Genomic DNA, 25762 nt, shown 5'->3' on the forward strand with positions numbered 1-25762 from the left:
AGCTTCAAGAGACTTACAGACTTAGAAGTCTGGCTGAGTGGCATTAAACTTAATTAATCCTACCTTGATCATAAAGTACCTGCCTGTGAGTCCTCTTTGAGGCACTCCTATTTAAAAAAAAAAAAAGGTGTCCCTTGAAGTAAATATTCAAACAGAATACCTCCCGTAGTATATCTTTTATTTTTTATCAAAATTCTAAGCATTGCTATGGGAATCTGCTAAATTGATACGTGGCAAGAGAGTGATAGTAGTAAAGCATTTTCAGTTTCACAGGCAGTACTTGAACTCCCTTTAGTGGCTGATTTATTGATGTCTTAAGTATTAAAGTTAGCCACATAAAATATGGGACATGCATGGGAAAAAAAATCAAACCATAAGGTTTCCCCTAGATTATCTTACTCTAGATCTGAATTGGCAACCAAGTACCCAGAGACAATTTTTCTGCTCCATGCTGGGGGATTAATGCTAGGTCATATCACATGATGATGATGATGATGATGATGATGATGATGATGATGATGATTTATTGGGTGATTAGTGGTTTACAGTTCACAGTAAAATACAATAGTTTGTACATGTGTAACATTTCTCAGTTTTCCACTTAACAGTTCAACCCCCACTAGGTCCTCCTCTGCTAGCATATTCCAGGACCTGAGCCCTCCCACCCCACCCCAGAGTCTTTTACTTCAGTGCAATACACCAAACATCACATTATTATTAAAAGGCAGTTCTGATAGTTAACCCTCATTCAGGAGGAACTCAAAACATGAATTCACAAGACACCCATATCCATGCCATGTGTGTGGGTCGTATTATAATTAAGCTCTAGAGTAATTTAGAATGAAAAGTGATTTGTGTTCTGAAGTTTCCTAATTCAAATGTTAATGGCATGCAGAAAGGTCAGTCCAAGCATATTCTTCAACCCCAGTAAAAACAGAGAGAAAATAGTCAAGACCACCTTAGCCTTGGAAGCAAGCCCATAGCTTGAAACAGCCTTGAAATGTCGATTTCATACTGTAGTGATGATAATGGGATGGCAGTAGCTTGGCAGTGATTTTGGTGATGGTTGGATAGTAAAAAATATTTAGTGCAAGTACACAGTCAATCTCCCACAGCCAGGTGGACAAGTGGCTTCCCATCACGAAACGTGCTCATTAGGACAGGAGTCTCGAGTAGATCCATGGAATCCTTTTGATATTTTCTTTACATTGGGAAGATAAGTGCAGTCTTCAACATTTTTCCCCACTTAAATGCTAGTAGCCTTATCCAATAGTAAGCTGATAACTAACAGTGTGAAGTAACTTCATTAACAAGGCTTTGCTTCTTCCTGGGAACTGGTGAAAAAACAAATCAAACTCTGTTGTATATATGCTCAGTGCAGCTTGTGTGTTGTCTTCTACTGGAAATGGGAGATGACTTTCCACATAGAGTCAAGATGATGATATCTGTGTAAACTATGTCATTCTCTTTGTTTTCCAGGACACAATGTAGGAAGCCTTTTCCACATGGCAGATGATTTGGGCAGAGCGATGGAGTCCTTAGTTTCAGTCATGACAGATGAAGAAGGGGCTGAATAAGTGTTTTACAACTCCTGATTCCCGCATGGTTTTTATAATATTCATACAGCAAAGAGGATTAGACAGTAAGAGTTTACAAGAAAAAAAAATCTATATTTTTGTGAAGGGTAGTGGTACTATACTGTAGATTTCAGTAGTTTCTAAGTCTGTTATTGTTTTGTTAACAATGGCAGGTTTTACACGTCTATGCAATTGTACAAAAAAGTTATAAGAAAACTACATGTAAAATCTTGATAGCTAAATAACTTGCCATTTCTTTATATGGAACGCATTTTGGGTTGTTTAAAAATTTATAACAGTTATAAAGAAAGATTGTAAACTAAAGTGTGCTTTATAAAAAAGTTGTTTCTAAAAACAAACATGCACACACACATACACACACAGAGTGAGACACACACACACAAACTGAGGCAGCACATTGTTTTGCATCCTTTTTAGCGTGGCATCCATGTGAATTTCATGACTTTTTTCTTTCTTGCATATTAAAAGTTAGGACTTGTAACACCATCAAGTGACTACTTCATGTTGCTCTGTTTGAAACCGCTGACTGAGTGGGACTGCCTGTGGGTTTTGGTTTCACACATCTATATGTCTATAAGTATGCAAATGCTATAGGTATATAGATAAATTTCTGGAGACCTTTTAGGTCTCATGTTCAGATGTCTGCCACTTTCTAATGGCTAGAAATTGCTTCTGGCCACCCAAGCTTCTGGCCAACCTGCTTGGTCTAGAATGAATTTTCCCTGGAGCCTGAAGCCAGAAGGAAATATACTTAAAACCTGTCTAGGGCTCCAGATGTTTCTCATTTTAAACTTTCCACTGACAACAAGAGTATTAATTTTTCTTAAAAAGGAACATATGAATACATTAAGACTTATTATGCCAGAGTAATCCCTTGGTTGATATGTTCATTGCTACTGGCAATGCCACGATTTTGATTTCATGACTTCAGTGGAAGTCACAGCATCATCAGAAGGTATCTTTAACTCCCGATAGGAGAAGGATGACAGGGCTGGAGGGCTGTGATCTTCAGCCAGTTGCTGTGAGGGAACAGGCCACTCCGGAGCTGAAGGATTGAGTGAATATTCATAAGTATACATAGATATAAGTTTCGTAGTTATTTTCCTTTTTCTCATAATCAAACAGTAGTGAGTGCTTTTGGTTTTTCTTTTTCCTTTTTTTTCCCATTGCAATGAGGTTTGAAGTGCTGCAAGACTCAATTTAAAATAACCCTCGGGACAATGTATAAGAGTGTAGCCCCATCAGATTGTGACATTGTTAAAACAGCAACCTAGTAGTTCATGAACCGTTTTCCTCCTTTGCATTTCTCTATAAATGACCCCAAACAGGTTTGCAGGTGGGAAAACAAATTGATTTAAATGTTCCAAAAGGTACTCCCAATACTTTTAGGTGGATTTAGCAGGTTAAATATACTTACAAATAATGATTGTTCAAAAAGAGGAGAAAAACTCAAAAGGAAAAGCTAAGGACTGCTAGGAAAAAAGCTTTACTCCATCTTAATAGTCTTTGGGTTTTTTTTTTTTTTTAATCATTCATACAGCAGAAATCACTGTGTGGATTATTATTTTGCAGATCTGTTCTCTCTTACATTATTAGCTTAAGAGAGTGATTTTTGTCCATTTTATTAACGATACTTAACATCAAACATGGCTTCTCATGCTCTTTCTACCTCACTTTGGTTTGGGGGTGTTGCTAATAATTGTGCACACAGGATTTCACAGCTTCAGCATTTGTCCACTGTGTGAAGACTTTGCTCCATTTTCTTCTTCCCTTCGTTATTTCCAAAAGAAAACCCAAAGCTCTAAGGTAACAAATTACATATGATTTCTTTCTAGTCTTGCATTTCTTTTCTTTATGTGATGCTGGACTTTTCCCCACGGATTTTTTAACCATGATTTAAAACAAGGGGTTATTTTACTTCCTACTAAGAAGTTTAATTCTAAAATCAGAGGTAAATAGAGTGCATAATTTTGTTTTAATCTTTTTGTTTTATCTTTTAGACATTAGTTCTGGAGTCTGTCAAACTATCTGAATAAAAATTGAGAGCTTTATTGCTACACTTTAAGCATAATTTGGACATTATTTCGTGTTCTTTATAACCATCGAGTATTAAACTGTAAATCATAGTCAATGTAACTGAAACATAAGCATCACATGGCATGTTATGTCACTGTTTTCAGGTACTGGGTTCTTACTTGAGTATCATAATATATTGTGTTTTAACACCAACACTGTAACATTTACTAATTATTTTTTAAACCAGTTTTACTTCATTTTCACAACATATCAGACTTCACCAAATATATGCCTTACTATTGTATTATATTACTGCTTTACTGTGTATCTCAATAAAGCACGCAGTTATGTTAAAAATGTGAGTCTGCAGTACTTTTTTTCTTTCTATTTTAATTCAGTTATTTAACTTTTCAGTAGGCAGTATGCTCGTGTGCTTGAAAACTCTAGGAAGGCAAACACTGAAATGATCTTGGTCACCCACCCTGTTCCTTGATCATCCTCCCTGCCATGAGTATCCTTCCAAAAACCCCCCCACACAATTATAAACACGACATCCCTAGCTCTTTTCTTATTACCCAGGACAGATAGCATTTTGGAACCCAGATATACACCTTTTTTAAACTTACAAAGTTGAGATCTACTCTTCCTTCCATTTAAATCAGCCTTGCCACTTCCACACATAAAATGTCCTCTCCTTTTTATAGCCATATATTATCCCACTGTCGATTTGTGTATCAATGCTGTCCCCTTCAATGTGCTATGTGAGTTTTCGATCGTTTACTATGAAAAAACAATGCTGTACATCTCTTAGTTCAGCATTTCACTTGTGCAAAAATTTATTTGAGGGGTACATTTGTACAAGTGAAATTTCTGGGTCAAAAGTAGTAAGCAGTTGTGGTTTAGAAGAGAACTTGTGTGTGGCAGTAGTCACAGCTCGGTTTTCTCTTTCAGTAATAGCAAGTACGGGAGTTAACCAGTTTGAAAGTCTACACCTTGCTTCTCAAAAGAGATAGAATATTACTATTATTTTTAATGACCAGAGTGCTTGGCAAAGTCTCCCCTAAAAGGATGCCTTGGAAGTGGTTTGGGGAAGGTGCTTAATTTAGCTTCAGCCTGTCAATAACCAATATTGCGGCTGGACTGGTCTTTGTAGTTCTTACATGACTACATGATACCCTTCAGCAATAATCAAGAGAAAACTTTGAAAACTGATTTAGAAGTCCTGGACACTACACAGTATGCTGGGGCCGTAGAAAGAGAGAGAGGGACAAGGGAGCAGGGGCATACTTAGGCCAAAGGTCCTGCTTTTATTGGTATAGAGGTGGAGCCCAGAGTTTTGTGGGCTCACTATTAGTGAATTTGTAATTCACTAATAAATTTAAAGCAAAGAAAGAGAAAGGAGAAATGAAACGTGCCCCCACAAATGGTCTGCCAGCTAAACCAATAGGAATCTGTAAAGCAAAGGGGCCTCAGTGGAGGGAGGCAGCCTGTATTTTATTCTCTAGCCCTTTCAGAAGTGGATTCCTGGGAATCTGAGTGAGGCACTTGCATCACAAAAAGTACAACAAACTCTGGGTTTACACCACAGAATGACACTTCCACCTTAGTCACAGCCACCACCAGGTGCCCTTACCTGCTCTGCTTTTGCCCTGGTTGTAGAGAAAGCTGAGAAAATGAGTAGTGATGTTAGCTCTAGGAAGAAGCGATCTTTGTCTCCTACCAAGATTCACAGTGAAAAGTTTCCCAGTGGTCAACTGTTAAAGAGGTTCAAAGAAGTGACATAAGTCTACTAGGTACAGACTATTCTAACAGTTTTGAAAATAGGGGACCAAGCATTGGCCCACCTGGTTGAGTGCACATATTACCATGTGCAAGGACCTAGGTTCAAAACCCTGGTTTTGCTTCCACATGAGGGGGGGATGTTTCATGAATGCTGCAGGTGTCTCTCACTCGATCTCCCTCCTCCCCCCCACTCCCCGCTCAATTTCTCTGTCCTATCACATACAAAAAAAAAAGAGAGAAAAAGAAAAGGAAGTAACAGGAGGCACACTATAGTGCTAAGTGGGAGTGGTCTCTCTACTAAGAAGCACTTGATAGGGTTTTAAGAGCAGATCAATGATACCAGCTAAAGCTACTACTCTATTGAAAGATTACCCTTGGGCTGGGGAGATAGGATAATGGTTAGGCAAACAAACTCATGCCCAAGGCTCCCAGGTTCAGTTCCCCATACTACCATAAGCTAGAGCTGGTAAAAAATAAAATAAAATAAAATAAAATAAAACTACCCTTGAATTCCATATATATCAAGGCTAAGTTTCATAAAATTTAAATTAAAAAAAAAAAGCATTTCCCTCCTGCCATTCCCACGCTGTGTTTGAAGTATCAGACCAGCAGCTTTGATGGAATACACTGAGGTAACTGAGGAGTCTTCAAGACTTCACCATGCCTAAGACAGCTGTGTGTAGGTAACTCTTGGCTCTCCACTCCATACTTGGCACAGGCTGGAGGGAGGGATTTATTTCAGTTAAAAATTTTCAAATGGACCAAGCTGGCACAGATTGTGTACCAGCAAGCAAAATGTGTGTTTGGGGGAAAGCACCAAATCTAATGGATTTGCTCTGTGGAGCCACAATGGGAATGCCCAGAATTTATAATACTCACGTGATGGAATAAATACAAAGACTTTGCTTCAAATTAGGTGTAGAAAGGATATGATCTGAATCCTCTACCATGGAAGCAAAACCACACAAATGGGAACCACAAATACATCCTCCATAACTCCTCACATCATAGTGTGCTATGACTTCATGGGCAACACACCAGACACTCCATAATAAGTAACACTGTAGGAGCTAGGTAGTGGTGCACCTGAGTAAATACACATATTAGCATACACAATGATTCAGCTTCAAGCCCCCTCATCCCCACCTGCAGGGGGAAAGCCTCAGGAGCAGAGAAGCAGTGCTGCAGGTGTCTCTCTGTCCCTCCCTCCCTCTCAATTTCCTTGTTCTATCAAATAGTTTTTTTTTTAATTATCTTTATTTATTGAATAGAGACAGCCAGAAATTGAGAGGAGAGGGGAGACAGAGAGGAAGAGACACCTGCAGCCCTGCCTCACCACTTGTGGAGCTTTCCCCTTGCAGGTGGGGACTGGGGGTTTGAACCCAGGTCCTTGCACACTGTGACATGTGTGCTCAACGTGGTGCACCACCCAGCCCAAATAAAGCTTAAAAAAATAAACAATATTATCTGAGTGTGTGAAGTTTGGGGGAATTGGGGATAGTTTTTGTAAATAGAGAATATAATATACAGTAACTTCAGGCTGAAATTCTATAAATGCATACATATACTCAGGATAAAAAATTAGAATAGGATAAAAAAAAACCTAAAAACAAACATGCACACAAATACACACAGAGTGACACAAAAAAACTTTGAGGTAGCACACTGTTATGCACCCCATAAAGAATTTTGCTCCATACTCTTAGAGGGGTAAATGTTAGGGGGAGATGATGAGAGAGGGCTCTGAACTCCAATTCCACCAAGATCCAGAGAGAGAAGAGGAAAAAAAAAAGGGAGGAGGACACTTCCAAGTAGTAGGTGTGACTTACAAAGGAGAGAAAGCAGGACCGTAACATAAATGGGCAAATAAATATATAGACAGACAGTCACAGAAATAATAGTGAGCTCACATCTGTGATCTCGGGAGAGTTACTGCAGTTTCCAGTGGAGGGAATGAGGACATAGAACTCGGGGGGTGGGGAAGGTGTGGAATTAGACCCCTGCTCTCTTATAATTTTGTAAATCATTATTCAATCACTGATGAAAATTTAAAAAATTATCGTCACATTCTGAGAGCTCTAGTTCAAGGTGGTGATGTAGGAGACTCTCAAAGTCATCTTCTCAGGGAAATAATCAAACCTACAGCTGCTTGCATAATTCCTTCTGTAAGAAACATGGAGACACTGGGGCAGCATGGAATGTCCCTACTCATGACCATAGAATGTGAGCTCAGATCTAGAGGGATGCAGAGGTCACACAGGCTCCTAAGCTAATTATGGGCTCCAGATCATATCAAATCGATGGGGTTTACAATCAACAATATTTATACCTCTTTCCCATATTAGGGAGCTACTCTCTTCCCTGATCTAGCTTTCTGGTCCTTTTCCCAGCTATGACATGACATCATCTCCCCAGACAATAACTTGGATCCACCTGCATATCAGATTTCAGGCTCAGGCAAAAAAAAAAAAGAAAAAGAAAAAGAAAAAAGAAAAAACACTAGTATAGCTACAGGCCCTTTAAAATATAACTAAAATATGCCTACTAGCTATCTACAAAATGGAGGACCCCCCAACACTTCATATGAACTATTCCAGCCTTTAGGTCCATGATTGTTCAACAATTTGTTTGGCTTTGTATGTTAAGTCTCTTTTCAGCCACCAGGTTCCAGATGTTAGCAGGATGCGACCAGACTTCCCTGGACAGACAACCCCACTAACGTGCCTTGGAGCTCTGCTTCCCCAGAGCCCTTTCCCACTAGAGAAAGAGAGAGGCTGGGAGTATGGATCGACCTGCCAATGCCTATGTTCAGCGGGGAAGCAATTACAGAAGCCAGACCTTCAACTTTCTGCATCCCATAATGATCTTGGGTCCATACTCCCAGATGGTTAAAGAATAGGAAAGCTATCAGGGGTGGGGATGGGATACAGAGATATGCTGGTGGGAATTGTGCAAAGTTGTACCCCTCTTATCCTATGGTTTTGTCAGTGTTTCCTTTTTATAAATAAAAAATTAAATATAAAAAGAAACGTGGAGAGGGGGAGTCGGGTGGTAGCACAGCAGGTTAAGCGCATGTGGTGCGAAGCTCAAGGAAGGTGTAAAGATCCCGGTGTGAGCCCTGGGCTCCCCACCTGCAGGGGAGCCACTTCACAGGTGGTGAAGCAGGTCTCTGGGTGTCTTTCTCTCCCAGTCTTCCCCTCCTCTCTCCATTTCTCTGTCCTATCTAACAATGACGACATCAATAATAACTACAACAACAATAAAAAAATGAGGGCAACAAAAGGGAAAATAATAAATATAAAAAATTTTTTAAAAGAGCTGAGCAACTCTTAAACATCCAAGAAACAGTGGCAGAAACTGACTTTGGGGGAGGAGGAAAGACCAAAGACACAATCTTCTCACAAGCCCCACCCTCTAATGATTTAAATCAGGGTAGGACTCATCTCACAATTCCCTGACTCTGAGGAAGGAAGGGTTTGGATCCCACACGTGGCACTCCAACATTAAGACTTCCATTTGAAACACACAGGCTGCCCTCCAAATATCTAGCTCTGAGAGGCAACAGGGATTATATCCAGGAGACCTATTGCTACAAGGCTCTAATGAACTGAGAGTTCATAAAGGGTTTGCTCATGGAACTCATCTGATTAAGCTACCCACGGAAGTGCACAGCACAGATTCAGTGGACAAACACACACACTCTTTTAAAGAGGCTTATTTGCTCATCTCAGTAGCTATGGAGTGAGGGACAGGTTTCTAATTGAACCCAGGTCTAAAGACAGCTGTTATCAGCACCATACTCTCCCTCCGTCTATCTCCCTCCAAGTTGCTGCTGTATCCCAGAAAGGAATGTGTGCATATCTCGGTTTGTGTAGCACCTGCCCATGGAACACCACCTGGTCACCTTCAAGACTAGCAAATAGAGACCCAATTCTTTGCCAGCTAGCTCCCCAGAGAAAGGCCTGGCAGTCTCCAGAGAACTCCTGCTTTCATTCACCTACATTTAACTGCTAAGTGTGATCCTCCCCATTGGGACAATGACAGACCTTGGCACACCCTCAAGTGCTAGAAGCCACTAAGAACAAAGAAGGCTGCTCAGACTGGCAGGTGTGAGAGAACCACCTAGCTCTGGGCAGGAATGAATGGTAAGGTTCACCTCAGATACCAGACTACTCGGAGGGAGCTGGCTGTTTATCTATAAAGAGCCAAATATGTTCCAAATGAAACAGGATAAACCTTGAGGAATACTTCAGTGAAAGTGAAGTTAAAGACAATTTTATTCATTATTACATAAAAATAATGAAAAACAGCATAGGGAAAAAAAATCAGCCAAGGAGGTGAAAGACTTGTACACTTAAAGTTAAAGACATGGTTGAAAGGAACCGAAGATGACTCAAATAAATGGCAAGATATTCCTAAGGACTGGAGGAACTGTAATGTTAAAATATCCATACAACTTCTACAGTCCCTGGACTGGAATCCCAGGACCTTACCTATGCTTCCCAGCAACTGGTTACAAATCAGGGGTGCCCAACCCCCCTTAGTTCAGGAGCCACTGTGCATCTGTCCAAATGGCTATAAATCAGACTGCTCCAGGACATCCTCCTCAGGTTTGATTAATTTACTAGAATCACACACAGAGCTGTGGAAACCCCTTTACTCATGAGGCTCAGTTGTAACTCAGGAGCAGCCAGATGAAGAGACCTAAGGGAAGGAGTGTGGGATGGATAGGGAGGGCTTCCACAAGCTCTCTAGGTTGAACCTTTCTCTCCACAGACCCAGCTCTCTAAAACCCACTCCTCTTGGGTTTTTAGGAAGGCTTCATTACAGAGACCTGACTGGTTAACTCCTTGACCACTGGCAATTAAGCTCAAACAACAAATCCTCTTGCCTCCCTGGAGATCACCAGCCAGATTCTTTCTAAACAAGACGGTTGCCCCGGCAACCAGCCCACCTTGGGTGTTTTCCCAAAGTTATTCATTAGCATAACAAGAGACACCTTACAAAAGCATAAGCCAGGAAAGCTTCACAGGATCTGAACAATGAAGTGAAACAGTGTTAGGTTTCTCTATTTCTCCCTATTTCCCCCCTTCCTCTCAAGTTCTGTCTCTATGAAAGAGAGAGAGAGAGAGAGAAATAGGCATTGAAAGTGGTGTGTTCCTCCTGTAGGCACTGAGCCCCAGTGGTAGCCCTGGTGGCAATAAGAAAAAAGAAAAACACAGAATTGGCATAAAAACACATACATCGGTGGGGGTTGGGGGGACGACTGCATAATGGTTATGTAAACAGACTCTCATGCCTGAGGCTCCTAAATCCCAGGTTCAATCCCCCACACCACCATAAGCCAGAGCTGCGCAATGATTGTGTGTGTGTGTCTACATCTCTCAAAGATAAAAATTAAAAAAATAAAAAACACATACATCAATGAAACAGGCTACAGAGTCAAGAAAATAACCCACATATATATGCTTAAGCAACTTACAGCAGAGGATCCAAGAATATTCAGTGGGAAAGGTCAGTCCCATCGAGAAATGGTTCTTAGGAAACTGAAAAGCCACTTGCAGAATAATGAAACTAGACCACTCTTACATCCTCAACTCAGTATATAGCAAATATTTTAATGTAAGACCTGAGTCCATAAAACTCCAGAAGAAAACAAAGGGGTGGGGTGGTGGTAGCAGACCTGATTCAAGTCCCTGGTCCCCACCTGCAGGGGAGATGCTTTGGGAGCAGTGAAGCAGTGCTGCAGGTCTCTCTCTCTCTCTCTCTCTCTCTCTCTCTCTCCCTCCCCTATATCCCCCACTTCACTCTCAATTTCTCTATCTCTATCCAAAATACATTAAAAAAGGAAAACATAGGAGGGGCAAGGAGACAGCTAGGCCTGTTAGAACACAGAACTTGTGGGCCTGAGGCTGAGAGGTCACGGGGTTGTGCCCCCACACCACCTTGTGCTACATCTGAGCAGAGCTCTGTTCTCTCCTCTCCTCTGTTCTCATAAATGAACGACTGTTCAGAAAACAGGCAGTAAACTCAAACATCAGTCTTAGTAATAGTTTTCTTTAAAATTATTGAAAGTAAATGAGTAGCACTTCAATATGGTGAATTGTCTGAAGTTACAGATATCTGATCATTTTAATCTATAAAATGTGTTAATAGTTCAACCTAATTAATGGCCAATATCACCTATGGTATAATCGGTCTCCCAGTATCTTTACATGATTATGACTAGTGTAGCCATACACTGTCGGGAGGTTTTTCTTTACACTGTCTAGAGATTTGCAGACATTGTGAATCATAACAGTCTTATATCGTTTGTGTATTAAAGGTTATCAAAATAGTGACAGAGGCATATCTAATTAAGTGCCTTATAATGTAGGTCCTCAATTTTACCTGATAACACTTCAACAAATCTTATAATCGTAAATATTTAAGCATTAATTATGAGTGAACCAGGCCATTGTTCAGTTCTGCCATTAGGTGGTGGGTGGCAGACATGGAACTTGGCTTCTAGGGTGTCAGACATATTTTAACAAATTAAGCTACTTCCCTGGCCTGCAAATTCTGACTTACTCCAAAAGTTTTCTTTAAAAAAATTATTGATCAGTGACGATTTTTTTTTGGTTGTGATACCGAAAGCAAAACTAAAGCAAGTGGAACTGCACCAAACCAAACACCTTCTCTACAGCAAAGGAAGCCAACAGCAAAGTGCAAAGGCAGCTACTGAGTGGGGAAACATTTGCAGGTCCTACTTGACAAGATAGTATTGTCAAAAAATGTATAAACTAAAATAGTAACTAGGAAGGAAATATAAATGAATGGATAGAAGAATTGAAAACAAACAAACAAAAAATGCTGGAGAGACAGCATAATGGTGCTGCAAAAAGACTTTCATGCCTGAGGCTCTGAGGTGTCAGGTTCAATCCCAAGCACCACCATATGCCTGAGCTGAGCAGTGCTCTGATCTCTCTGACACTCCTCTTTCTCCTTGTATTGCTCTCATTAAAATAAAATATTTACAAAAAACTCAAGTGGGGGGAGCCGGTGACGGTACACCTGGTGGAGTGCACACATTACAATACATAAAAAGCAGGTGAGGCAGTGCTACAGGTGTCTCCCTCTGTTTCCCCCTTCCATCTTAGTTTCTCTCTGTTGCTATTTTAAAAAAGGAAAAAGAAAAGTGGCCTCCGGGAGTGGGGGAGGATTAGTGCAGCTACTGAGCTCCACTGCTAATTCTGGTGGCCAAACAACTACACCAATATCCCCCCCAAAAATATGTACATACAATTGGCACCTAAACAAACAATCACCTGAAAAGATACTCAACATCACAAGCTATCAAAGAAATTCAAATCAGCCTAGCATGAGGGGCTGGGCAGTGGTGCACCAGTTAAAGCACACACATTACCTGGCACAAGGACCTGGGTTCAAGCCTCCAGTCCTCACCTGCAGAGAGAGCTTCATGAGCAATGCTGCAGGCGTGCATGGGTATGTGTCTTTCCTTTTATAATTTCCCTCTAAATTTCTTTCTCTATATAGCAAATACAAGGAAAAGGGGGCCTACTGGGAGTGGTGAATACATTGTGCAGGCACTAAACCCTGTGGCAAGAAGAAGAAGAAGGAGAAGAAGAAGGAAAAGGAGAAGTAGAAGGAGAAGGAGGAGGAGGAGGAGGAGGAGGAGGAGGAGGAGAAGGAGGAGGAGGAGGAGAAGGAGGAGAAGGAGGAGGAGAAGGAGGAGGAGAAGGAGGAGGAGAAGGAGGAGAAGAAGGAGAAGAAGAAGGAGAAGAAGAAGGAGAAGGAGGAGGAGGAGGAGGAGGAGAAAGAGAAGAAGGAGGAGAAGAAGGAGGAGGAGAAGGAGGAGGAGAAGGAGGAGAAGAAGGAGAAGAAGAAGGAGAAGAAGGAGGAGGAGGAGAAGGAGAAGAAGGAGAAGAAGGAGGAGAAGAAGGAGGAGGAGAAGGAGGAGGAGAAGGAGGAGGAGAAGGAGGAGGAGAAGGAGGAGGAGAAGGAGGAGGAGAAGGAGGAGGAGAAGGAGGAGGAGAAGGAGGAGGAGAAGGAGGAGGAGAAGGAGGAGGAGAAGGAGGAGGAGAAGGAGAAGAAGAAGGAGAAGAAGAAGAGAGAAGAGAGAAGAAGAAGATGATGATGATGATGATTCTTTAAAATCTTTAAAAGCCACTATCAGTGATTTGTGTGTGTGTGTGTTTGTTTTTGCCTCCAAGGTTATTGCTGGGGCTTGGTGCCAGCACTGTGAATCTACTGCTCCTGGTAGCCTGTTTTATTTTATTTTATTGGATTGGACAGAGAAAAGGCAGAAAGACACCTGCAGATCTGCTTTGCTGATAGTAAAGCATTCCCCCTCCTTGCAAACATCGCCCCCTGCAAGTGGGGAGGGTTCAAACCCAGAGCCTTGCACTGGTCCTAACACTTAGTACTATGTGCACTTAAGTGGGTGCACCACTGCCTGAGTGATTGAATCTCAAAAGATAAAGATTTTTGGTGTATCGCACCAAAGTAAAAACCTCTGGGATGTGTGTGTGGGGGGGGTTCGGTCCTGGAACATGATGGCAGAGGAGAACCTAGTGGGGGTTGAACTGTTATGTGGAAATCTGGGAAATGTTAGGCATGTATAAACTATTGTATTTTACTGTCAATGTAAACCATTAACTCCATAAGCTTTATTAACTTAATAAAGAAATAAAAATTAAAAGATTTGTGCTGGGAAGGAGGTGGAGAAAAGAGAGCCCTGGGGCATTGTTGCTTTGAATATGCATTGGTACAGCCAAAGACAGAAAAAGCATAGTGCATGATTCTTCAAAAAACAAACGAGAACTACCATGTGATCCAGCAAGTCACTTCTGGTTATTAGAAGAAAACAAAACCACTATCACAAAAAAGATGCCTGTACACCCCCACACACACACCACCACGTTTACTGCAGCATCCTTTACAATAGCCATAACAAGGAAACAACCTTAAGTGCCCGTAAATGGATGAAAAAAATGTTTGTGTGTGCAACCCAGGTTCGAGCCAGGTCCCCACCATGTTGAAGGAAGCTCTGATACTGTGGTCACTTAAAAAAAATTATCTTTATTTATTGGATAGAGGCAGCCAGAAATCAAAAGGGAAGAGGTGATAGAGACAGAGAGACACCTGTAGCACTACTTCACCACTCACAAAGCTTTCCCCCTGCAGGTGAGGACCGGAGGCTCGAACCCCGGTCCTTGTGCATTGTAATATAATACATGAGCTCAACCAGGTGCGCCACCACCCGGCCCCTGTGGTTGCTTTTTTTTTTTTTTTTTTTTTCTCTCTCCAGGGTTATCGCTGGGGCTCCATGCTCCTATGGCCATTTATTTTTATTTATTTATTTTTTTGTTAAGAGAGAAATTGAGAGGGGAGAGGAAGATAGAGAAGGTGACAGAGAGACACCTGTAAGACCTCTTCACTGCTTGTGAAGCGACCCCCCTGCAGGTGGGGAGCCTGGGGCTCAAACTAGGGTGCATGCACTTTGTACTATGTACACTTAACCAGATGTGCTACTGCTTGGCCCCCAATACTGTGGTCACTTTTATATTCACTCTCTGCTTCTCTTATCTTAAAATAAGAAATCTTGCCGTCTAATACAACACTGATGGACCTTAAGGGAATTATGATAAATAGAATAAATTAGACAAGGCAAGACAAACTACATGGTCTCCTATGTAGAATCATAAAAATGTAAATACAGAACGTTTTGATTCAGAGAACAGAATGGTATTTACCAAAGGTAGGTCAGGGTAGGAAGCAGGGGAATTGGAGAAATAAATGGGAGTCCAAAAGCACAGAACTTAGTTATAAGGTCAGTAAGTTCAGGAGAGGTAATCATGACGATGAGATGACTATAGTTAACAATCTGGTATTATCTGCTTGAAAGTTGCTAAGAGTGAATCTTACACATTCTCATTACAAGAAAAAAAAATACTATAACTATGTGTGGTGGTGAACGTTAATTCAAGTTAGTTGTGATAATAATTATGTTGTACACTTAAAACTAATACAACTCTATATGCTAATTACACCAATCAAAATAAAATTTAGTTATGCCAGTATCTTTCACCATCCAAAACTGACCAGCTAATAATCAACATAATTGTATATCATACTATTGATATATCCAAGAGCTCCTGTAAACATTTCTGTGCAAAAATGAGAGCACAAAGCAGATATATAAATCGATGAACCAAAGACACCCACACATATATGGTCAGTTAATTTACTAGCATGCAGCTCTTAGAAAGGATGGTCTCCTCAATAAATGGTGTGGGAAATTCAGACCGCTTACTAATCCAGTGGAAAAAGTAAATATTGGTCTATCTTACCCAATACACAAAACTCACTTCAAAGTGGATTAAAGATGTGAATGTAATACATATAATCATAACATTTCAGAAGAAAACTTAAGAGTGTATCAGCCTGGGCGGTGATTCTTTGGATTTGGTACCAACAACAAATGCAGTAAAAGTAAAAATAAGTAACAAGGAATACATAAAAATAGAAAAACTTCTACACAGCAAAAGAAAACCACCAACAAAACCTATAAGGTGGGATAAAATGTCTGCAAAACATACCTGGAAAGGGGTTAATATCCAAAATAGGTAAGAAACTCATGGAACATAGGCAAACAAAATTTTAATGGGCAGTGGATCTAAAGAGATATTTTCCAAAAGAAAGCATTCAAATGATTCATAGGTATATGAGAAGGTGTTCAACATTAATCAGGGAAATGCAAATCAAAACCACAATGAACTATCATTTCACATCTGTTAGAAAGACTGATCCAAAACACCAGCAATTGTGTTCTCAGGAAGACAGCATCTTGCTCCCAAAATGAATTTCAGCTGCATCAGTGCTGCTGAGGGTGGAAAGTGAGGCCGCAGAGCTCCACACAGGAGCCTGCTCCACTTCCCCTAGCCTGAGCCCTCAGGGAGGGTGAGAAGACCAGGTGGGTCAAGTGTTCTGTAACCTTTGAGCCAGATTTAAGCCCACCATGCACCAAGGCTTAAGTGGACTGAGCCAATGGTTTTTTAATAAATTGCCACCAGGGTTATCACTGGGGTTCGGTGCCTGCAGGATAAATCCACTGCTCCCGGGGGCCATCCTCCACCCTTCTTTAATAGGAGAGTAATTGAAGGGGGTATGTAGAGAGGGAGAAACACAGAGGCACCTGGAGCGCTGCTTCACTGCTTCTGAAGCTTTCCTCCGCAGCTATGGATGGGGGCTTGAACCCAGGTTCTTGCATAAGGTAGTGTGTGGGTTTTACTTAGTGTGCTACTGCCTTGCCCCCATCAGGCTTTTCTTTTGTTGCTGTCTGTTTGGGCTTTAGCCCGTATGTGTAGCCAGACTAACATCAAATCTGAGAAAGCAGGCCTCAGCTAACCCTAACCCTCAGCCTCTTGGACACCCATGTGACTCTAGTATTAGACTCCCCAGCTTCTCCTTACAGATCTCCCCAAATTCAGTCACAACGGGCTTCAGCTGGAAAGAATAGTTGGCGCAGCCTCAGGCATGATTCAGTCCTTCCCCAGAACAAGGGCATGGACTGCAGGCCTCTGCTGGGCTGCCAGCACTTACCTGGTAAGGCAGGGCTTCTCACTAGTGTGCAGGAGGTTCTGGGAGTGCTGAGCACCTGAGCCTGGCATCCTTGGGGTGGCTGGATGGGGCCTGTGAGCTCCCACTATTGACCAATGATACCCTACGATGAAAAATTCATTTTTGTATGGCTGGATGTGAACACTCTGGGGCAACACTGCACTGAGGGAAAACTTTCACCATCGGGGGAGTCAGGCCAGCGGTTTGTGGCTATGACAGGCTCTTAGAACAGTTTTTGATTTTTTATTTATAAAATGAAAGCACTGACAAGACCATAGGACAAGAGGGGGTATAATTCCACACAATTCCTACCACCAGAACTCCGTATCCCATCCTCTTCCCTGATAGCCCTCTGGGAGTATGGACCCAGGGTCATTGTGGGGTGCAGAAGGTGGAAGGTCTGGCTTCTGTAACTGCTTCCCCGCTGAATATGGGCGTTGGCAGGTGGATCCATACTCCCAGCCTGTCTCTCTCTCTCTCTCTCTCTCTCTCCCTAGTGGGGCAGGGGTCTGGGGAGGCAGGGCTCCAGGACACATAGTGGGGTTGTCTGCCCTGGGAAGTTATTAGGACAGTTTCTTAAGCTCCAAGGTGATAAACACTCAAACCTTGTTTATAGTCAACCTGTAGCAAGGGGTCTCCAAGTCACGTTACTCCTCGTGGTTGACCAGGGTACTCAGCTCCTGGTTTGCCCACCTCACTCCTGCTGCATGCTGGTCTCTCTTGACAATTATTTACTAAAGTGACATTGCTGTATGACTGTTTTCAGGTGTGCGTCACTAAAAATTAACGTGTATGTAATTATTAACACCCTTTTACTCTAAAAAATGTCCCAGTGAGGAGGAGTGAAAGCAGCCTAAATGCCCATCAACAGATAATTGGAGATACCAGCTGTAGGACATTCGGTCAGTGGAGTGCTCTTCTGCACATAAAAAGGATGGCATTGTGTCCTTTGGGACAAAAATGGATGCTTTTTCTCAGTAAAATAATGAAGTGGAGGACAGCTATCAGATGGTTTTGCTCATATGTGGAGTATGGAGGATTAAAACACATGAACCTGCAAACGAAAAAAAAAGAGGGGGGCTGGGTGTGGCACACCTGGTTGAGCGCACAGTACAGTGCACAAGGACCCAGGTTCAAGCCCCTCATCCCCACCTGCAGAGGGAAAGCTTTGCAAGTGGTAAAGCAGGGCTGTAGGTGTCTCTGCTTCTCTCCCTATCTCCCTCTTCTTTCTTGATTTTTGGCTGGGTCTATCCAATAAATAAAGATAATAAAAAAATCATAAAAATAAAAAACCAAACTGCAAACTGTCTTAAGACTTTGTGAGGCCTGTGGAGGTGGGGGTACAATGTGGTACATCACAGTACTGTGATGACCAAGCCACAGCACAGTTCCTAATGTCCCCTAGGGAAGCGGTTCCTTTTCTGATTAGAATATAGCCTTTAGCACCTCAAAGAATTGAATGGCATTAATTCTTTCATACTTTTTGGGGTCATCTCTGAAGCTTCATGGTCATGGGGCTGACTTTCAGAGAGAGGCAATGGGGGAACTTTACCTGTTTTTTTTCAGGGTCCTCTAGTCACTTCAGACACCCTCCTAGATAAAAACATTGACCACCTGATTGATAAAAGCCAGCAAATAACCATAGCTCAACATATAAAAATAATAGCTTTAATTGTTACCTTTATTGGTTTTATAGTAGCATTAGACTTAAATCTGATAACCCAACACCCCAAATACCATATAATTTCTACAGCTTCAAATTTTCAAACCTATTAGGCTACTTTACAACTATCCTCCATTGCCACCCTACAACTTTAAGTCTAAATTACAGCCAAAATTCATCTAATATCCTATTAGACCAAACATGATATGAACATAATTTACCAATAATACTAATAAATTCTCATAAACAAATCTCCAAATCTCTATCAAAAGCCAGCAAATAAAGAGGCTTCTGGAGGGCAGAGAAAGAAGTTCTCCCCATTCAATTGCACTTATTTAAATTTATTTAAATCTGACCTTTGGTGCCTTTTCACGCTGCCAGTGCTGGGGTAAGGTACTCCGGTACTCCATCTGCTCTGGTCGTGACGAGGGTCCATCCGCAGGGCCAACACACTCTCACTTGAGCTTCTGAGAATATCAGCTGGCGAAGACTCCATGCACTGCCTCAGGCTGGCAAGCTGGCATGCCCTCCTCTCAAGGAGTGGGCAACTGCTGACATGAAGACCCAGCCCCCCACCTCAATTTCTGAGGGCTAGAAGGGCCATTCCAGCTCCAGAGCACCCCGTGGCATCCACTGAGACTAGGGCTACTGGGGCACATTCCCAGGTCTCTGGCCCGACCTGCCTCACACCTGACGCCCATCAGCTGCATGTCCCGTGGCCGCTCACAGTAAAGCTCCTGCAGGTGGGCTGTCCCAGAAACCACTGCAGAGAAGTACTCCACCTCAGACCATTTAGTTTCGCTGAGAAACAGCTGCAAACCCTTCTCTGCCTGTATCTCCAGTTTGCTACCTAACACAGTCCCACTCTCCCCTCATCTGCTTCTTATAGTCCGCCCAGCCTTCTTCACTCACCCCTGCAATCTGACTCTTCAAGGTTTCCTCTCTTTAACACCATGTGTCCTTTCTTTCCTCCCTACTGAGCTGTGTCACCCTCCTCCAAAGCTGACTCACTGGTGGTTGATCCTACCAAAATATTGGTGTGTCACGTGCTTGGATTCTATCCCCTTGTGGCATGCCTTTGCCCCTCTTTAATGGGAATACTAACTTGAGGATCTGACCCCACCTCTAGTGTCCAAACACCTTCTGCATGATAGTGACACCAGGATTCCTTTCAGTTGGCAGAACTTCACCCACGAATTTCAGAAGCGTATAACCAGTTACTTCCTTGTCACCTCTCCTTGGAGATTGAAATAGTCTCTGTCTAAAACTAAGCTCCCAGGTTGGAGGTGGGCACCCAGTTGACCACACACATCAGCAAGTGCACGGACTTGGATTCAAGGCCCTGTTCCCACATGCAGCACGGACGCTTCACAAGTGGTGAAGCAGTTCTCCAGGTGTCTCTTTCTCCCTCCCTCTCTCTCCCTCTCCTCTCAATTTCTCTCTGTCCTATCAAATAAAATAGAAACAAAAAAGAGGAAAATGACTGCTAGAAGCAGTGGATTTGTAGTGCTGGCACCAAGCTCTAGAGATAACCCTAGTGGCAGTAAAGATAGATAGATAAACGAACAAACTCAGCTTCGATCTGCCCACTACCTCACCTCCCCACCATTAAAATATTCTCTGTTGCCCTTGTTGTTTTATCATTGTTGTGGTTATTATTATTGTTGTTGTTGTTGTTACTGTCGTTGGCTAGGACAGAGAGAAATGGAGAGAGGAGGGGAGACAGAGAGGGGGAGAGAAAGACACCTGCAGACCTGCTTCACTGCCTGTGAAGTGACTCCAACGCAGGTGGGGAGCCGGGGGCTCATACTGGGATCCCTACGCCAATCTTTGTGCTTCTCGCCACGTTCTCTGTCTTTAATAAGAAAAAATAAATTTTTAAAAAGAATAAATATTGAAAAAATATATATATATATTCTCTCTCCCAGGTTCATGGCAACTTTTTCCAGTTGTTCAGCTGTAAACTCTTGGAGTCATCCTAGAGTCCTCCTTCTCTTTTGTACTCATTAATTTCATCAGCAATTTTTAAAATTTAAATTATCTTTATTTATTGGATACAGCTGGAAACTGAGAGCGAAGAGGGTGATACAAAGGGAGAGAGACAGAGAGACACCTGCAGACCTGCTTCACCACTCATAAAGCTTTCCCCTTGCAGGTGCGGACCAGGGGCTTGAATCTGGGTCCTTGCACATGTAACATGTACACTCAACCAGGTGGACCACCACCTGGCCCCCTCCATCAGCAATTAAAAAATATTTTAAGAAATATTTTTAAAAAACTATCTCCAGAAACTGGCTTCAGATCCTTATGTCTATTTCCACTGCTCTGGTCCGAGAAATCACCATCACACTGCTGACTCATTACAACAGCTGTCAGCCAGGCTCCTGACCGCCTCTCCCTCTGGCTTCAGTCTACTCTGAGCACAGGGCGATCCTATTAAAGCACAAGCAGACCTGGCCACTCCTTGGCTGAAAGCCTGTCGCAGAGTAGAAGCCAGTCGTTGCAGTGAGTGGTCTGTGAGGTTCCACACAGTATGACCCACAACTGTCTCCTCCCTGTCCCCTTGCTTCCCCTCATGCACTCTGCTCCATCCATCTTTCTGCCCTGGCTGTTTCTCACATAACCCCAGCTAGCTCTGCCTCGAGGCCTTTGTGCTGCTGTTTTCCCTGCCCGCCATATTCTATTGCAGATGCCCGTTTGACTGTTCTTTCTACATTCTGGTCTTTTATTCAAAATTCACCTTGTTAGAGAAGAAAATCCCTAGGACTGAGTCAGACTGCTCGCAGGGCCAGGTGGTGGTAGAGCACACATGTTGCAGCGCATGAGGACTTGGGTTCAAGCCCCTGCAGTCGCCACCTGCAGGAAGAAGCTTTGCAAGTGGTGAGGCAGTGCTGCAAGTGGCGACCCGGGGTATTTCTCCCTCCCTCTCTACCTCCCCCTTTGTTCTCAATCCCTGTCTTTCTCCATCCAAAAATAAATGATTTTTTAAATGGACTGCTCCTACCCAGGAGCAAACCAAAACATACTTTTTTTAATCCCTAGAGAGGCTTCCCTCAACCAGAAATGCAGTACATTCAGTCATACAATCCATAAATACTGCACCAACTCTTCACATTTCATTTTCCTGTTGTTTTTTATCCTATAAACGCTTCGTGTTTTCCTCCTTATGCTGAGGAACTGCAAGAGACAGACACTAGCCATTTCATGAAGTGTTAAATAAAAGTTTGCTTCTAAATTGTCTCCTTCATTTTAAGAACCTTCTCAGTTAAACCTATCCTAGCCATTATTATGATTACAATCTCTTAAACGCCCCAAGAGTGATATCATTCAGTAGTTTACTTTTACATAAGCCCCTTTAATACTTCTTTTTTTTTTAAATTTTATTTATTTATTTTCCCTTTTGTTGCCCTTGTTGTCTTTTTTTATTGTTGTTGTAGTTATTATTGTTGTTGTTAATTGATGTGGTTGTTATTGGATAGGACAGAGAGAAATGGAGAGAGGAAGGGAAGACAGAGGGGGGAGAGAAAGATAGACACCTGCAGACCTGCTTCACCGCCTGTGAAGCGACTCCCCTGCAGGTGGGGAGCCAGGGGCTGGAACCTGGATCCTTAGGCCGGTCCTTGCGCTTTGCACCACCTGCGCTTAATCCACTGCGCTACCGCCCGACTCCCCCTTTAATACTTCTTATAGGGCTAGTATAGTGGCAGTGAATCCCTTTAACTGTTTATCTGAAAAACTCTTCACTCTTTCAAATCTGAAAGATCACTAGCTGGATAGATTCCTCCACAGAAACTCTAAAGGCCTGAAATGTTCAATTTTCTGAATAGCAAAAACCCACTTAGTTTTTTCTACATCACATTTATTATCAGATGGCCTACTTTTCTTTACTTATATATTCTGTATATTATCTGCCACCCAGGCAAGAACACAGTATTTGTGAGGCTAGGGATTTAGGTCAATTTCCCTCATGATAACCTAGAATTTCTGTCACACAGAATGTGTTTAGAGTGAATAAATGAACTAGGGAGCAGACAAGGTACACAAGGAAAGGGACATTTAGGGCTTTTTGTCATCTAGCTGTTCTTTCCTGGGCATTAGTCGTGTTCTTTTTATGGAGTAGTGTTTAGAGCTACAGAACGAAAGCAATAGCCAGGGCATTCCAGCAAAGAGACAGAGACATGACTGCTTAGGATGTAACATCCTACAAGAAATGAGAACCAGAATTTCATACAGGAGGAAGAAATAACTGAGGGGATCTAACATCTTGCATCGAAGATGATGACAATTTGCTTTCCAACTCTACTAAGAAGACAATTTTAAAACGGGTGTTTAAATCATAGCTTAAATTATTGAGGGGTTGCCGGGTGGTGGTACACCTGATACAGCACATGCTGCAAAGCCTAAGGACCAGGTTCGAGCCCTCAGTCCCCACCTGCAGGGAGAAAGCTTGTGAGTGGTGAAGCAGTGTTGCAGGTGTCTCTCTGTCTCTCTCCCTACCACCCCTTCCCTCTCCATTTCTGGCTGTCTCTATCCAATAAATAAAGATAGTATTTAAAAAATTTTTTGAGGGGACTAGGCAGTGGCACACCTGGTTGAGAGCACACATTACCATGTGCAAGAACCCAGGTTCAAACCCCTGGTCTTCACCTGTAGGGAGGAAGATTCACAAGTGGTGAAGCAGATTTTCAGGTGTCTCTCTTTCGCCCTGCCCCCTCCTTTTTTTTGGCCTCCAGGGACATCACTGGGCTCAGTGGACAGCACTACCATTCCACTGCCCCTGAAAGCCAATTTGTTTTCCCTTTTCTTTTCATTTTATTGGATAGGACAGAGAGAAATTGAGAGGGGGAGAGAGAAATATATACACCAGCAGACATGCTTCACTACTCAGGAAATGAGAACCTGAGATGAAGAGGATAGAGAGGGGAATGAGAGAGGAAGCGAGAGAGGGAGTAAGAAAGAAATGGCTGCAGCACTGCTCCACCACTCATGTAGCTTCTCTTCCTGCAAGTGGGGAATGGGAGCTGGAACCCAGGTCCTTGCACATTCTAAGATGTGCACTCTACCAGGTTCAACACCACCTACCCCTGTTTTGAAGTTTTTATAGACCAGATTCCCCTTCCAAACTGGTCTCATTTTATATCAATATGGGCAGAGTAAAAGCTAAGACTATAAAATAACTTAATGACAAAGCTTTCCTTTCTCTGACCCTCTAGTTCATCTTTTTTTCATTATCTTGTCTCAGTTGGGTGATCTTGACCTTAAAAAATTATCTTTATTTGTTTATTGGATAGAGATAGCCAGAAATGAAGACGGAGGGGGGAGATAGAGAGGAAGAGAGAGAGACACCTGCAGCCCACTTGAAAAACCACTTGAAAAGCTTTTTTTTTCAACCACTTGAAAAGCTTTCCCCCTGCAGGTGAGGACCAGGGACTCAAACTCAGGTCCTTGTGCATTGTAACATATGTGATCGATCAGGTGTGCCACCGGGCTCCAGGTTGACCTTTTCATACATGACAGTAAAACAAAGGGGGAGGGATGCGGGCAGTAGTGCACCGGGTTAAGCGCACATAGCATAAGCGCAAGGACCCACACAAGGATCCCGGTTCGAGCCTCCAGTCCCCACCTGCAGGGGAAAGCTTTGCAAGTGGTGTAACAGCGCTGCAGGTGTCTATCTCTCTCCTCTATCTCCCTCTTCCCTCTCAATTTCTGACTGTCTCTATCCAGTAAATAAAGATTATAAACAAAAATTTTTAAAAATCCTCCTGAACTTCCTCAAGCCTTCAGTAATTGGAGGAGTTCCAGAAACAGGGTTAAACCTCAGATAATAAAGGACAGACCAGGAGTATGCCGTTTACCTCCTTGCTCCGATGCATTGAAATGTATTAAACATCTACATGAAGATACCCATCCATGGTAGGAATGCCCTCCGGTAACCGATTCATTTGTTGTTGGAAGGAAAGGGGCCTCTTGGGGGACAGTTAAGCCAGTTACCTGTGCCACAAGCTGTATGCTGGGAATAACCATGTGTCACCAAAACTTTCCCACTCTAATCTCCTTGTTCTACACACGGGAACCTACCCAGGATATCCGACTTTATTCAGACATCCTCCCCCTCCACCATGGGAATCAAGTACCTTCTGGTATTTGTGAATTCTTTTCACAGGGTGGGTGGAGGCTTTCCCCATCCATTCCAAAAAGGCAACAGAGTTCTATACACCCCTATTAAAGGAAGGAACTAATTTGGTTTGGACTCCCTAGATCTCCCCAAAATGATAAGGGATCTTTGTCTCATAGCTACCAGCATCAGCCATTCCCTTACTACTGGAGACTGGAGGTTGCCACTTCAATTCCACTGAGGAGGCCTGTAGCTGGTGGACTTGGGAACAGTGAAAACTGCTCCCACCAGGTGTTTGCCCACCTGCAGCCTGGAACATGCTGGACCTTGCCTCTTACCTGTTTGGGGCCCTTGTCTTTTTAGCACTGTAATCATTCATCTAGGCTCTCTCTAAGCATTCCTGGCCAAGGTTGTGCAGGGCTTCCACCCCATGCCGTCTCAGGAAGATCCAAGTCCTTATAAATCTTTAGGGGGACCAACTAAAGATCTCTATCCCTCCAGGAGACCTCTGAGCAATCCCTTTCTCCTTAGATAAAAAGGTTAAAGTCTTTCAGGGGAGAGACAACAGAGAACAGGGATAACACTGCTTAACACTGCTGTTAAAATAAGGAAAGTTAGCTGTGTAAGCTTCACTCAGGACTTTCCCAAGGGCCACACATAAGCCTAAAAGTAAAAGCCCACCTTGACTGCTATTTGACCTACCTAGGTTAGCAATAGTGAGCAACTCCACCATTTCGATCGTTCCATGTCAAGAGTATCTGAAGAGCCTCCGAGCAGCCCAGTGGAGCAGGTATGTGTAGCCATTGGGTTCTGATTGGATGATCCTGCAGAATCACTTGCCACCTGTACCCTAATGTTCCTTTAAAGCCCAAGTGCTAATTCACCTTGGAGAGCCAGCTTGGAGGCTTGCTTCCTTTTCTGTGACCCTTATGAGTGACCATGACCCCTAATAGCTTTTGTCTGGGA

The 25762-nt window shown here is 42.7% G+C and overlaps 1 protein-coding gene across 10 annotated transcripts in view; it reads left to right on the forward strand.

The window, feature by feature from the left end:
* The window catches only part of DMD (dystrophin), a 2449111-nt gene extending 2445135 nt beyond the window's left edge, over positions 1–3976 (forward strand). For all 10 annotated transcript variants that reach the window (XM_060182733.1, XM_060182732.1, XM_060182735.1 and 7 more), the window contains one exon: positions 1480–3976. In XM_060182733.1, the coding sequence (XP_060038716.1) occupies positions 1480–1491 (12 nt within the window). In that variant the 3' untranslated portion in view covers positions 1492–3976. The remainder of the gene's footprint in view (positions 1–1479) is intronic.
* Positions 3977–25762: the final 21786 nt, after the last annotated feature.

Source organism: Erinaceus europaeus, chromosome X (assembly GCF_950295315.1).
Source record: "Erinaceus europaeus chromosome X, mEriEur2.1, whole genome shotgun sequence".
NCBI classification, from domain to species: domain Eukaryota; kingdom Metazoa; phylum Chordata; class Mammalia; order Eulipotyphla; family Erinaceidae; genus Erinaceus; species Erinaceus europaeus.